The 13,651-nt window shown below is 38.5% G+C and overlaps 1 protein-coding gene across 6 annotated transcripts in view; it reads left to right on the top strand.

The window, feature by feature from the left end:
- SEPTIN11 (septin 11) overlaps positions 1 to 13,253 on the top strand; it is an 84,746-nt gene extending 71,493 nt beyond the window's left edge. Inside the window, exons 10-11 of one of the 6 annotated variants that reach the window (XM_073637093.1) lie at positions 3,058 to 3,124; positions 10,846 to 13,253. In XM_073637093.1, the coding sequence (XP_073493194.1) occupies positions 3,058 to 3,079 (22 nt within the window). In that variant the 3' untranslated portion in view covers positions 3,080 to 3,124; positions 10,846 to 13,253. Of the gene's footprint in view, positions 1 to 1,008; positions 2,937 to 3,054; positions 5,130 to 10,845 lie in introns of those variants that run through there. The other 5 variants (XM_073637091.1, XM_073637095.1, XM_073637092.1 and 2 more) reach the window with 5 other exon arrangements.
- The last annotated feature ends 398 nt before the right edge of the window (positions 13,254 to 13,651 follow it).

The raw sequence follows: 13,651 nt of genomic DNA, 5'->3' as shown, positions 1-13,651 counted from the left end.
TTCAGGGCTGGGCTCTACTGAGCATGTGTCGGTTGTCAATTACGAGATATGCTCAGTAGATTCTATCACTAGTTTTTCAGTAGTGTCACCCCAGCTGTCATGAATCAATTTGCAATTGTAAAAGTTCTCCTTTTATTTAGATTTTGCTACTGTATAATATAAATAGTGACAGTGCACTCCCTTGCCGGCTGTGAGCAGAAGTAATGAGCCAGCAAGAGAGTGCACTGTCAGTGCGTGTAGTAAGATAACCCGGTGTCTGGCAGTCAAAGCAGCAACCATCGCTGCCCCCACAAGTGACATCACGGAATTGACAACCGATTCTTGCTTAGTAGAGTAGGGACTAGCCCAGCCCCTGAAACCGGTATCACTGATAATGCTTCGTTTTATGGAGGGGGCAGAGGCTGCGACAGTGACCGCAGCCTCTGCCCCCTAATGGCGCTTCGTTTTACTATCCCAGTATGCACTGGAATTCGCCAATGACGCGTCATCAGATGAAGTAGTAAAAAAAAAATAAAGCAGGTAGTCGAGAGGGTATGGTAGGGGATTTTTAATTAAATTGTATCAGAAAAGTGATTAAATAATTACATTAAATAGATAGGTATTCAGGATTAAAATAGGTTTTACTTTCAAACCACCCCTTCAATGCTATTTCCCAGCAATATTTCATTATGAGAGGACCCATTTGACAAAATACTTTGGAGATAAAAACTGCACTATGTGAACAGGACCATAAAGCGAAACTCTTGGCATAAAGTGAATCTTCACCTTTTTGAGCTTGACACTTAAACATCAGTTGTATTTGATGAAAAGGTTGTTTTCCTGTATACATTTATGTCCAGTTTCCATAATTATAATGCCAAGGACATCTCAAAAGATGAACATTGCTTCTCTGGTTATGTTTTTTTTTTCTTTCTACATCGCCTTTAATTTGCAGTTTTTCATTGCTAATGTGAGTGTTTTGTATGTTTTCTCCCCCTGTGTGTTGTTTTTTTTTCTTTTAACTTACAGTGCAAGCTTCACATAAAAGTGTGCCGAGCCAAGGATGTCCCAGCATTCACCTGCTTTTTGCAGTAATGTGTCCCTGCCATTTGTGTTCCTGGACACAGATCACTAATTACTCATTTAACGCATCATGTTTGGCTGTCCGTGGGGGAGACTGCGTGCACTCGGACTTTTTGTCTTGTTGCTGGGAAGCGAATGTTGCCGAGCCTGGCCTGCTCAGATTGGCCACAATGCATTGCCTATCATAATTGTGCTCCTGCTGGCTAAAATCTGTCTAATCCTTGAAGACCTTGCCTGCATGTATCTAGAATGGACCAATCACTGCCCAGAACTGTAAACAATGGACAATACACAGCGGTTACATGTAGTCATCTGACCACTAAGTATGCATATGGCTACCATTTAGAACGTTTCCTTTAATCCAACGTAGTTCCTGAAGTTATGATACAGAAACAAAGATTATGTGACCAGATTATGTATTTTCATGTCCATTTTCTCGAGTCAAGACGAAATTTATATTAATAAACCTTTGTGTTCTTGTAAAGTGCCCATTATGCCTCGTAGATGCCAGTGTGAACCATTCCACTTTGCTTTGCACATCTAATTTGCAGAAACTCCATTGATATCTCTACAATATAAAATGCTTCACACTGGCTAGGAGGTCAGACATGAAACGGCAGCCAAATGCAAAGAGAGTGAACGCTGCTAAACTGACACACGTCACAATGAAGAACGCAGCAGCTCATTCTCTATGTAGTTAACCTCTTGTAACAATGCCTCAGCTTTAATGCAGCAGCTTGATCTCTCTGGTTCCCTTCCAAGCCTCCGACTTTATTTCGGGGAGCCCTCTTGTTTGGCAAGGCAACTGGCTTACAGAGCAACAAGACCCTTCCTTATTTTAGAAGTATTACTTAGTTCTAATGTCACTTTTAAGTAACCCTCACCTTTTTTTACTTCCGCGAGCAGGAGATTTCTGTATGTATGTGTGTGAAGGAGCTCCTTTGCTTTTTATTTTCCACCCTGACATTCAAAGCCCATCCTGTGTTGGCATACATGGTAAGAAAACTGACTAAACTGTGTCTTGTATTCTCTTTCTATGCGGTTCCTTCCCGGACAGCAACTTTCCCTTTACGATACATTCCAAGAAGTGGCGACCCATGTTTACCTTTTGACTTCTGGATTTCTTTCTCTTCTGATGCTGTTTTGCCTGATCCCTCTCTGCTCATAGCTAGGTAGCATCTCTATCTTTTCTTGTTTGTAAGCTCGCCTGGGGCACGGCTTACCTAAACTGCACTTCCCACTATGCCTGCGGCTGACCCCCTCACTTGCCAGAATGCATCCGATGCGCATCTCTTATGCTTGATATTGCCTTAATGGAGCCTATTATTTATTTTTTTGCACTGCCTAAACATGGCTCTGGGTGGTGTTTAATACAGGATGGACCACTATGCAAGCAGTACCAAGCAGGTGCATTGGGGTTTACGGGTTCAGCGATGGTTGAAGCTTTTGATGAAAAATCAGAAACCAGTTTCCTTTCCATTAGTTGTGTCCAGTCACTCATTACGCTAAGTCCCTTTATGTTGTGTATTGTTGTTTTACTATTTGTACAGTAAATGTACACTTTTTGTATACTTTCGAATACATGTGCCCAGATCAGTGCCCACTGCAGTACCATTTTTGTAGTATTTTTTTTTTATATTGTTTAAGAATAAAACTTTGATTAATCTCAGGAATTTGAACCAAAGCTGTATTTAGTGTTTTTCGTTACTTAGCTGGTGAGATGACCAAGACTCGGAAACCTAACCAAAACATTGCATCACATATATTATGGAGCATGAATGCTACACTATATGGCAATGTGTTTAATTTTACATTCATGCAATTATTTTTTTGCAATTAAATAAAGGTTTTTTTATTGATTAAAAAAAAAAAAAGTTTTCCAAGTTAGTGTTTTTTACCAGCCTTAATTCCATGACATACCCCTGGGCCATGTTTAGCACGATACTGCTGCACCTGTATGTCTTTCTTTTTGTGTCTATACTTTTTTCACAGTAGTCCTTGGCTGTGCACGGAGTAAGTGGCTTCCTTCCAATCTGTTTGGATGTGCTTCCCCTGCCCGCATGTAAGTATATCAGAGGTCTGGATTACTAATCTGGATGAATGCTGAGAACGTGGGCATGCTTGAACGAGCAGAAAGTAACGTTAACTTTGTTATCTGGCTGCATCTAATATGCCACCAACACGAGGGCACAGAGAGGAGGGCCAGTTGTGTTCTTCCACTCAGTTGAACAGTTTTTCTAGTTAGTTTTTGTCTTCAAAAATAGAATATTTTATCATTTAAAGCCAAAATGTAAAATGTGATATCAGAGGAACAAAAAATTCTAAAATTCCAAAAAGCTTAAATTCTGTATAGAAACAAGCAGAATAACTTGGTGTCACAATTATACATATGGAAAACTTTTCCTGATCCCTCATCAATCAGTTCTGTCTTTGGGTTACTGTCTAGTTTTACTAAAAACCCAAGTAAACACCCAAGTCTTGCATTTGAATTAGGCCACGTTCAGTATTTGGTCAGTATTTTATATCACTATGTGTAAGCCAAAACCAGGAGTGGAACTATCAGAGGAAAAGTATAATAGAAACACATGCACTCCTGATTTTGGCTTACAAATACTGATGTCAAATACTGATCGTGTGAACGTGGCCTTACTCCTGTTTGCTCTTTGAATAAGGCCTCATTCAGACGTCATTATTTTTCATGTTCGCAAAAAAAAGGTACCAGTGTCATCAGTGTTTGATCAGTATGTCATCAGTATTTTTAACAGATGGATAAATAAATAAATTACAAAGCTTCCGCTATACTTTGCAATGTTAAATACGGACAGCACACTGATGGCACACTGATGCTATCCGTCTGCTGTACATATTTTTCACAGATCCATAGACTTGCATTGGCACTTTTCATCTGTGACACCCAGAAAAGAACCGACATGTCTCCATGAGTTTTGCAGAGACACACGGTCCATGAAAAATCACGGAGATGTGAGTAGCACCATAGACTATAACAGGTACATGTTGTATCCGTAAAAAAATGGATAGAACACATGTGTGAAACATGGATGTCTGAATTAGGCCTAAAGGTAGATGTTCATTTAATTAAGCCAGTGGTAGCAACTTTAGACCACATTTACCAATATCTTCATTTTAATAAGATGATTGACCCCAAACTGAACACAATACCTAATATGTGAGATGCTCAATTCTGCATTTAAATAAATATCAGTTGGCTCTTATGACTTTTTTCTAACCAAGAATTGCAATATAAAGCTGCATGCTATTCTATATTCAATATGAACAACCATGTTTCCATACCTTCCTCATGCATTGTCTTGGCTCTCCCATGCAACTCCGCTTGTCCCTGCCTTATTTCTCATCGCCCTTTCCTGCTGCAATGGGAACAAATTCATGGGTCGTCACATTTCTCATTGTAAAGATACGTCCATTGTCCTCACCGCATCTTGTTTACCTGTCGTGCATTTGGTTTGATAGGGTGTATGCCATCTGGAAAGCTTGTGGATGCAATCTAAAGCTCGCCGTTTCTTTTTTTTTTTTTTTAATCCTGAATATGAAGCTGTGAACAGCACTAGGAATAATGTAATGTTATACTTTAATTTTTATATATAAAATATACCATTTGCCTTAAACTGTAGCTTTAGGAGTTTGAATACCAATGTTGTTGAAAATGTTATTTTTTCCGTTGTGAAAGTTTTTTTTTTACCTTGCATCCAGTGTTAATGCAGTATTCTACGATGCATATTGTAGGCACTTGTTATGTGTTTTTTTAATGGTGTTTGAACATTTGTGTATAAACTATAAAAACTATATAACTTTTTGAATACCATTTTGTATGTTAGACAGAGGACATGAAAATGTTGCCAGCACATAAAAATATATACTTTTATCCCACCTTGAGACGTGTTTGTCCTTTTTTATGCTTATGTAAAATATTGCTTGTATACATTTCTTCCACAAGAACAAGGTTCACATTAAGGAAAAACTGTAAAGATGAATTCCCATGGAAAGTATAAATATAAGTGTATATATATAATCCATAAAAGATATGCAGAATTAAAGAGAATCTGTCACCAGGTTTTTGCTACCTGATCCAGCGATGTGTCACTTACTAGGATGCTTGGGGTAGTTTTGATGAAATCACTGTTTTATCACTAAGAGATTCCTGAAAGACTAGTAAACCTGTTGCCATGTAGTCCTCCATATCCATGAGCGCTGTATAACCCCGCCCCCACTACTGATTGTCAGTGCAGACACATTTTATAAGTGGTCATAAACTTGTAAAAAACTCATGAAAGAATAAAGTTACGTTAAAACCAAGCACTCCACTGTTTTTCTTATGAAATTCTCAATAAGTTTGATGTGTCACATGACCCTTTTCCCATTGAAAAAAATAAAGTTGGATCCAAAATGGCAGACTTCAAAATGGCTGCCATGGTCACCACCCATCTGGAAAAGTTTTCCCCCTCCCATATACTAATGTGCCACAAACAGGAAGTTGATATCACCAATCATTCCCATTTAATTTAGGTGTATCCATATAAATGGCCCACCCTGTACAATGAAGGTTCATCACACAGACCATGGGCAGTTCTCTGTGGTAGTGATTCTCAACTCTGGCACTCAAGTGCACCCAAAAGGTTATTATTTTCAGAATTTCCTTACTGTGGCACAAGTTAATGGAATTATTGTCATCTGGAATATGTACAACTGTTTACTCACTGAGATACCCTTAAATGAAGACCTGATTGGGGAGATTTGAAGACTGGAGTTGAGAAGCACTCCACTGTGGCACCTTGTTCATCCAGTTGAAGGTGACCAATATCACCATAGACTGCAGTAGTACAGAAGAATACCATTGGAACAGTGTTGCCTGTACTGGTGACCTTAGTCCTCCTTACCCTCTCCCTTTTAAAAATTAGGACTGAAGAAAACCAAAAACAAACCAAAACGTCTTTAATCTGGATGTCTTCTTGTGCAGCTACTGACTGATGTCTTTAGTTGACTTCAGATTAATAAAAAAAATGAAGTTGCTTCCCATGTGGTATCTATTGCCAACTTTCCCTACAATAACATTGCAATAGATAAGCCAGAGCTAAAGTAATGGAGAGCCTTATGGTAACCACAGTTCCGTTTCATTTAGGTATCTCATATTGATAGTCAAAGTGTAGCTCAATTCAATTTGTAGCAGTTGCTGCCGTGTACTGCAGAATAGAGCCTATTATTGTGCAGCTCCTTTTAAAGTTTTTTACAATCAGTGGCTGGTGGAGCAAAAAAACATCTATTTGATGGGGTGTTGGACACCCACCGATAGCATGTTGATGACCTATTCCAAAGTATGCTGTGACTGGACAACCCCTTTAAGTCCAGGCATGTATCTCTGTAGACAGCATGGACTTCTGATAACAGTTTACAGGAGCCTTTGGTGACTCAACATTTGGGAGAACACTTCAGAAAAATGCATATCGCTTGTACTCCCATGAGCCACTAATGTCTAGATCTTGCCACATAGTTGCTAGTTTCTTGCTTCCAGATTTTGGCAACACTTTCTTTAAATGTACTGTTGTATGTTCGCCATGTCTATCACATCTATTGTATGTTCTCATCGTGTTTTGCACATCCACACAGACACACTTACATTAGAGCACTTCAGTAAAACTTGGAGCCTTACTAAATGGATAGAACTTGCGGTCCACTTTCTGTTTTCAGGTGTTTGGCTTTCAAGTTTTTCCCTAATAAATTAGCATTTTTTAAATGACTGACACAATCAGCATAACACAATCTGTCTGCATTGTCAGCTCTTGAAACCATTTTTAATGCCCACCATTGTCTTCTATAGGCTGCCTACTATTTTGAGTTTAGTAATAGTTGCATAGTGAAGTCGCTTCTCGAAAAAATTAGGCCCCTTTGTATTATTGATCTAAAAGTAGTAAAGAAGAGTTTGAAAAGCTGGAATTGTTTCTGTATTATCTATAAGTCTGTGCCCTAGCTTTCCTTCACTAAAAGTTTCCAAAAATTCAATATGTCGAATTTTCCTGTTTAATTTAAAAAATAAATTGCAAATTCAAATAATTGTTAGAGACCACTACAATTTTCAAAGAGGTGTTATAGTAAATCAGAAGGTACGAGTAAAGGTAAGTTTCCATGCTACCCTTCCCCTCTTTCTTTAAAGGGAATCTGTCAACAGGATTTTTGCTACCCCATCTGAGAGCAGCATAATGTACAGTGACATGTAAAAGTTTGAGCACCCCTGTTCAAAATTACTGTTATTGTGAACAGTTAAGCAGGTTGAAGATGAAATTATCTCTAAAAGGCCTAAAATTAAATATGACACATTTCATTTGTATTTTACACCAAAAAATATATATATATTGTAATTTGTTTTTCATTTTAAAAAATACAAAAAGGAAAATGGGCCAATGCAAAAGTTTGGGCACCCTTGGAGATGTGTGCTCAGATAACTTTGAACAAGGTTTCAGACCTTAATTAAATTAGCCTGTTAGGATTATGGCTTGTTCACTATCATTGTTAGGAAAGGCCAGGTGATGCAAATTTCACAGATTCACCCAGCCTCCTCTAACCTTGTGCCAAAAAACAGCAGCCATGGGTTCTTCTAAGTAGCTGCCTAGGACTCTGAAAATGAAAATGGTGGAGACTCACAAAGAAGGAGAAGGCTATAAAAAGATGGCAAAGTGTTTTCAAGTTGCCCTTTCCTCAGTTCGAAATGTAATTAAGAAATGGCAGTTAACAGGAACAGTGAAGGTCAAGGTAAGGTCTCAAAGACCAAGAAAAATTTCAGTGACATCTGCTCGTAGGATTTCTAGAGAGGCAAATCAGAACCCCCGCATGACTGCAAAGGACCTTAATAAGATTTAGCACACACTGGAGTTGTGGTACATTGTTCTACTGTCAGAGACACCTGCACCAATATGGCCTTCATGGAAGAGTCATCATAAGAAAACCTCTCCTGCGTCCTCACCATAAAATTCAGAGTCAGAAATCTGCAAAAGAACATCTAAATAAGTCTGATGCATTTTGGAAACAAGTCCTGTGGACTGATGAGGTTAAAATAGAACTCTTTGGCCACAATAATCAAAGGTATATGTGGAGAGAAAAGGGCACAGAATTTCAGGAAAAGAACATCTATCCAACCATTAAGCATGGGGGTGAATCAATCATGCTTTGGGGTTGTGTTGCAGCCAATGGCACTGGGGACATTTCACTTGTAGAAGGAAGAATGGATTCAATGAAATTTAGACAAATTCTTGATGCAAACATAACACCATCTGTAAAAAAGATGAAGTTTAAAAAAGGATGGCTTCTACAAATGGATAATGACCCTAAACACAAGTGAAAATCCACAATAGACTAACTCAAAAAGGCACAAGCTGAAGGTTTTACAATGGCCCTCACAATCCCCTGATCTCAACATCATTGAAAATCTGTGGCTAGACCTCAAAATAGCTGTGCATGCAAAACAACCCAGGAATCTTACAGAACTGGAAGAATTTTCCAAGGAAGAATGGATGAAAATCCCTGAAACAAATATTGAAAGACTACAAAAAGCATTTACAAGCTGTGACACTTTCAAAAGGGGGGGCTACTAGGTACTAACCATGCAGGGTGCCCAAACTTTTGCATAGGCCCATTTTCATTTTTGTCATTTTTAAAATGTAAAATCTGAAAAAAATAAATATATTTTTGCCTAAAATACAAAGGTAATGTGCCCAAACTTTTACATGCCACTGTCGAGACAGATGCCCCGATTCCAGTGATAAATCACTGTTTTATCTGCTGCAGATCTGCCAATTCTCTGAATGCTGAGCTCTGTATTAACCTGCCCACACCACTGATAGGCAGCTCTCTGTGTACACTGTGCATAGGCAGAAAGCTGCCAAGCAGTAGTGGGGGCGTGGTTTGACTACCTGGCAGAATGTTTACTAGTCTTTTAGTGATAATCTGCTGATAAAACAATTTTGGAAAAACTACAGTAAGCAGACCAATAAGTAATACATCGCTGGAATCAGGGTCTCTCTCTACATCATGCTGCTCTTAGATTAGGTCTCAAAAACCTGGTAACAGATTCCCTTTAAAACTCTAGTCAGTTTACTGTCATGAAATGTTTGTGGGTATGTGATGATCCGTATATGTAAAATATAGTTCTTATCTGTAAAAAGATCATTTGTATTCAGATTTTCTTGAATTTAAGATACAAACAGTATGAGAATACCCAAGCAAGAAAAAAATAACCTGATACTATGCAGTGCTGCCAGCTAAATATAACCTTTAAAAAGTTGTATTTTTGTTAACTTAGTGGAAAATCTAGTTAGTGCCACACCAAGAATGTCTTAATGTTATTTTAAAGCAAAACTGCTAGGAAAAAAAATTAAAATGATCTTAAAGAGAAGCTGTCATGATGGTCAGCTCCCCACCAAACTGCTTATATTGTCATATAGCTTGTTGAAAGATAAGTTAATCTGACTGTAAAATTATTTAGAAAATTATCCGCTCCATCATCAAAAAATCCACGCTTTGATCCACATGCAAATGAGGTTGACGTGCTTTCAACGTAATCAGAGCATTTAGCCTCAATGGCTAAATTTCTTGCCTAATACCGTTCTTTTTCTGCTTGACTGACAGCTCATTGGCTGAGAAATCGACAAGTGATCTGTCAATCAAAACAGAAGAAGGTGGTGCATGAGAAAACTGTCTTACAAAATTATCATTGGTCGGCAGCACATCCCCTCATGTAAATTTCCCATCTGTGGTGTTAAAGGACCCTTTGTGTATATAAAACAGAGTTGTAATCTGAAGATAGATGTTGGCAGTAAAATGTAGTCATGATATAGCTGTTGGCCAAAATATATAGTTTGACTAATTTATCCCACACTTTTTCGTCCATGAGTGCAGCTACAATCTTGTAAAAATTTGATATCATGTGGTTGATCATTCAATATTCTGATATCTGGTATGGTCCATTGCCATCTAGTCAAATATTATATATAAGTGGTGGCAAAAAAAAATATTTAATGTCTATAGTAGGCCTAATACCACCAACTTGTCACTTAAAATGTTCTAGATATACAAGATAACTAAAACCAAATGAGATTTGGGGCCAGGCAGTACCAGAAAATGTTTTGCCTGTTACGAATAATCTTTTTGCCATTTTTGAAGAACTTAATGCAATTGGTGAGTTTACATTACAAAGCATCAACTGATTGGCTGACATAGTCTTTGACTGGCCCATTGGGGAAGAGGTGAATCCTTCGGTGGGCCCCTGTCCAGACAAAAGCTACTAATCCCCCAACATGAGTAGTAGTTGGCCCAATACACTTGATTTACTATGTACAGACAAATGAAGCATCTCATCATTCATTCAACAAACTACCTAGCCCCCAGAGTCAATGTTACTGGTGGACCCTTGCCACCCCACTCCAAGACTACTGATAAGGATGAACAGATATTAGTACTGTGCGCTGCGCTCGAATCCCATAATTCAATGATAAATTACTTAGAATGCTTTCAATATGAAAAAGGTCATTCTGAAAAAGATATTAGACAACCAATCTAACAATCATAACATAATGTGTAATGACCCCATGCTTTTGCTATTTTTGCCTTCCTTCCATTCAATGCACTCCAGATTACTTTGCTACGCTGGTGGACCAACTTGTCAATCCCCAGCTAAGCTCTGGGGGCTCATGGTTGGTGTTGCAGATTTTACCTATATGCCTTGTTCTTCATCATTTTTCTCTTTCCTCTTTTCTGTAGCTTCTTCTTTCTATAACCAGCCTGTTGACAGTCCTACACCTACTCTGTACCGGACAGTAAGGGGGCCAGAAGAGCTGCAGTAAGGGTACATACACCCTTTGGAAGATTTGCCTCATGACTTGTGCCATTTTTCTTCCTTACATATACTTTATGTGGATTACTTGTTCCTGTGTATTGGAGAGTGCATTTGCTTGCTCACTGAAGTATGCCATGGTTGTAAATTACTGGTAAAGTGATGATGCTATTGTTTTGCAAGACATCTAAAGACCTGTTATGCAGGTAATGTCCAGAGGCCAAAGATCTGACCGGATCCTAGATTGGTCTGGTCTCTAAAGATGGCAGCAGTACCCAGTAACAGGGAGAAATATGTGCCTGCAAATTATCTGGACAATCTAAGCTGACTTTTATATGGAGTATATCTGTGTTTAAAGTGGCATGTAAACTGTGCTCATGTCCTTCTATGATCTGCACTAGGCAGTCAACCGTGAAACGTTTCGGGGCAGGTTCGCACTTAAGCCCAGAGTTAGTATTTTATCATTTTGGTACTGGGGATTCACTTCATATTGATCATTATATATCATTATATATAAGATTACACATAATTATTACCATTCTGCTATGTCAACAACAAAGGACATCTTCATTGGAATTTTTCTACTGTTTTTCATAAAATTTGCCCAACCCTGAAAGGGAGTCATCCAGAAGCTTTATGACTACTATAACAATACCTGTGATGGATAGTCGGAAAAACACATATACAAACATATCTTTATGGCTGTCTATACACTTATTGCAGAGAAAAAGAACTTTGATCTATTATGGAAATGAGCTTGCAAGAACCCCAAAGGTAGGTGCCCCCGCTTCCCTCCATAAACCTGCCCAATACTTGCTTCCTTCTTGAATTTATTTGAAGCTTTTACTGTTCTGCTGTCAGTGAAGAGCACTTACTGGGGTTGGGACCTCCCTCTGAGCACTTACAAGCTCATTTGCATAATTCTGGATCAACGTTTAGCTTTCTTCAGTCCACAGGGCATATGTAACCACAAATGTATGTTTGCATTTGTGAGTTACTGCCCTGCCCAGTGCTTTTATTGCTTTGTAGATACTTATAAAGCTTCTGGCAAACTCAGTGTAAACCACCTACCTAATATTAAGGGATGGGAATAAGGGAAAGTTTCATGTTTGGTTCAATCATCAATTGTCTTAATATTTTCCATATTTTTCATAGACAAAAAGAGGAAAATAGCATTTAGGCTGTCAAGTGCAATCCATGTGTTTTCTAGATATTTTTCTCAACAGAAGTCAATAGTTTTTTTTAATATCGCGATAAATGCCCTCTATATTACGATATCTACCCTACAAGTATTATAATGTTGCTTAAATGCATTTTTTTATCTTGGTCTCCTCGAGAGAGATTTGTACAAGTTACACAATTGTGCTTTTTGTATTTTAGATCGGATTGATAGTTATAGTATGAAATGACCGATTTATTTTATCCCCAGACATTTCTGCAAGTGTCATTCTAAGGATAGTATTGCCAGAGCCTTTAATATGTCCATTACAAGTCCTATATTAGCAAGTAATGGGGTGGAAGCCATTTCTGTGTCACTAATAAAGGTATAAATTATTTTTGGAGTTAGATATACAGGGTATATGAACCAGGGTAACTGTTTCATGCCTTCATCCAGTTTGGTCTCTTTGTGCGATCTTGTGTGATTAAATGACAAACTATAAAGCAGGGCCGAGCGACCACTACATAGCTGTCCAGGACCATGCTGATGGGCTGTCGTCACAGGGGACAGGGTGAATATTGGCAATTAGGTCACTGGGGCAAAGAGCCTGTACAATGCATAGAGGCCAGAAAACTCGTCAAACATCATCAAATAGTACTGTCGTTAATTTACCGTTGGCTTTATTCCTGATCTGTCCATCCTGTTTATCTCCAAGTGACCCGTACTTAGGCTTGGTGAATCCTACAACATCCTGCGTGGAGCGGGAAATCAACTTCTCAATATATTCCTAAAGACTCAAATTGCGGCTCTCATAGGAGATCATGGAGAAAGTGACCTCTGGTCCACGCTTAATTATGAAATAGTCACTGGAAGGAAAATTAACATCAGTAACATTTACCTTATGTACATTACAAACACTCCACACAATACATTGTTTTCTTGGGGTCCTTCTTTAAGTTGATCACACACTTTAGCTGTCAGTTTTTCCTCCCAATCTCTCCGCACATAGGCTCACTCACCCAAGTGTGCCTGACAGTAGTAGGCTTCTGCCACATGCCTAAGAATAAAGGGATTGGCTATGTTGAAATCTAAAGCCAACCCCATACACATTGGATAGCTGTCGGCTGGACAATGGTCCGGCATCTACAGTACAGACCAAAAGTTTGGACACACCTTCTCATTTAAAGATTTTTCTGTATTTTCATGACTATGAAAATTGTACATTCACACTGAAGGCATCAAAACTATGAATTAACACATGTGGAATTATATAGTTAACAAAAAAGTGTGAAACAACTGAAAATATGTCTTATATTCTAGGTTCTTCAAAGTAGCCACCTTTTGCTTTGATGACTGCTTTGCACACTCTTGGCATTCTCTTGTTGAGCTTCAAGAGGTAGTCACCGGAAATGGTTTTCACTTCACAGGTGTGCCCTGTCAGGTTTAATAAGTGGGATTTATTGCCTTATAAATGGGGTTGGGACCATCAGTTGTGTTGTGCAGAAGTCTGGTGGATACACAGCTGATAGTCCTACTGAATAGACGGTTAGCTGCTTTTTTCTTGCCATAATACA

Source organism: Phyllobates terribilis, unplaced genomic scaffold, assembly GCF_046119375.1.
Source record: "Phyllobates terribilis strain yellow unplaced genomic scaffold, ASM4611937v1 Scaffold_1__5_contigs__length_1240528914, whole genome shotgun sequence".
Lineage (NCBI taxonomy): Eukaryota > Metazoa > Chordata > Amphibia > Anura > Dendrobatidae > Phyllobates > Phyllobates terribilis.
This window is presented reverse-complemented; position numbering and strand designations above follow the sequence as displayed.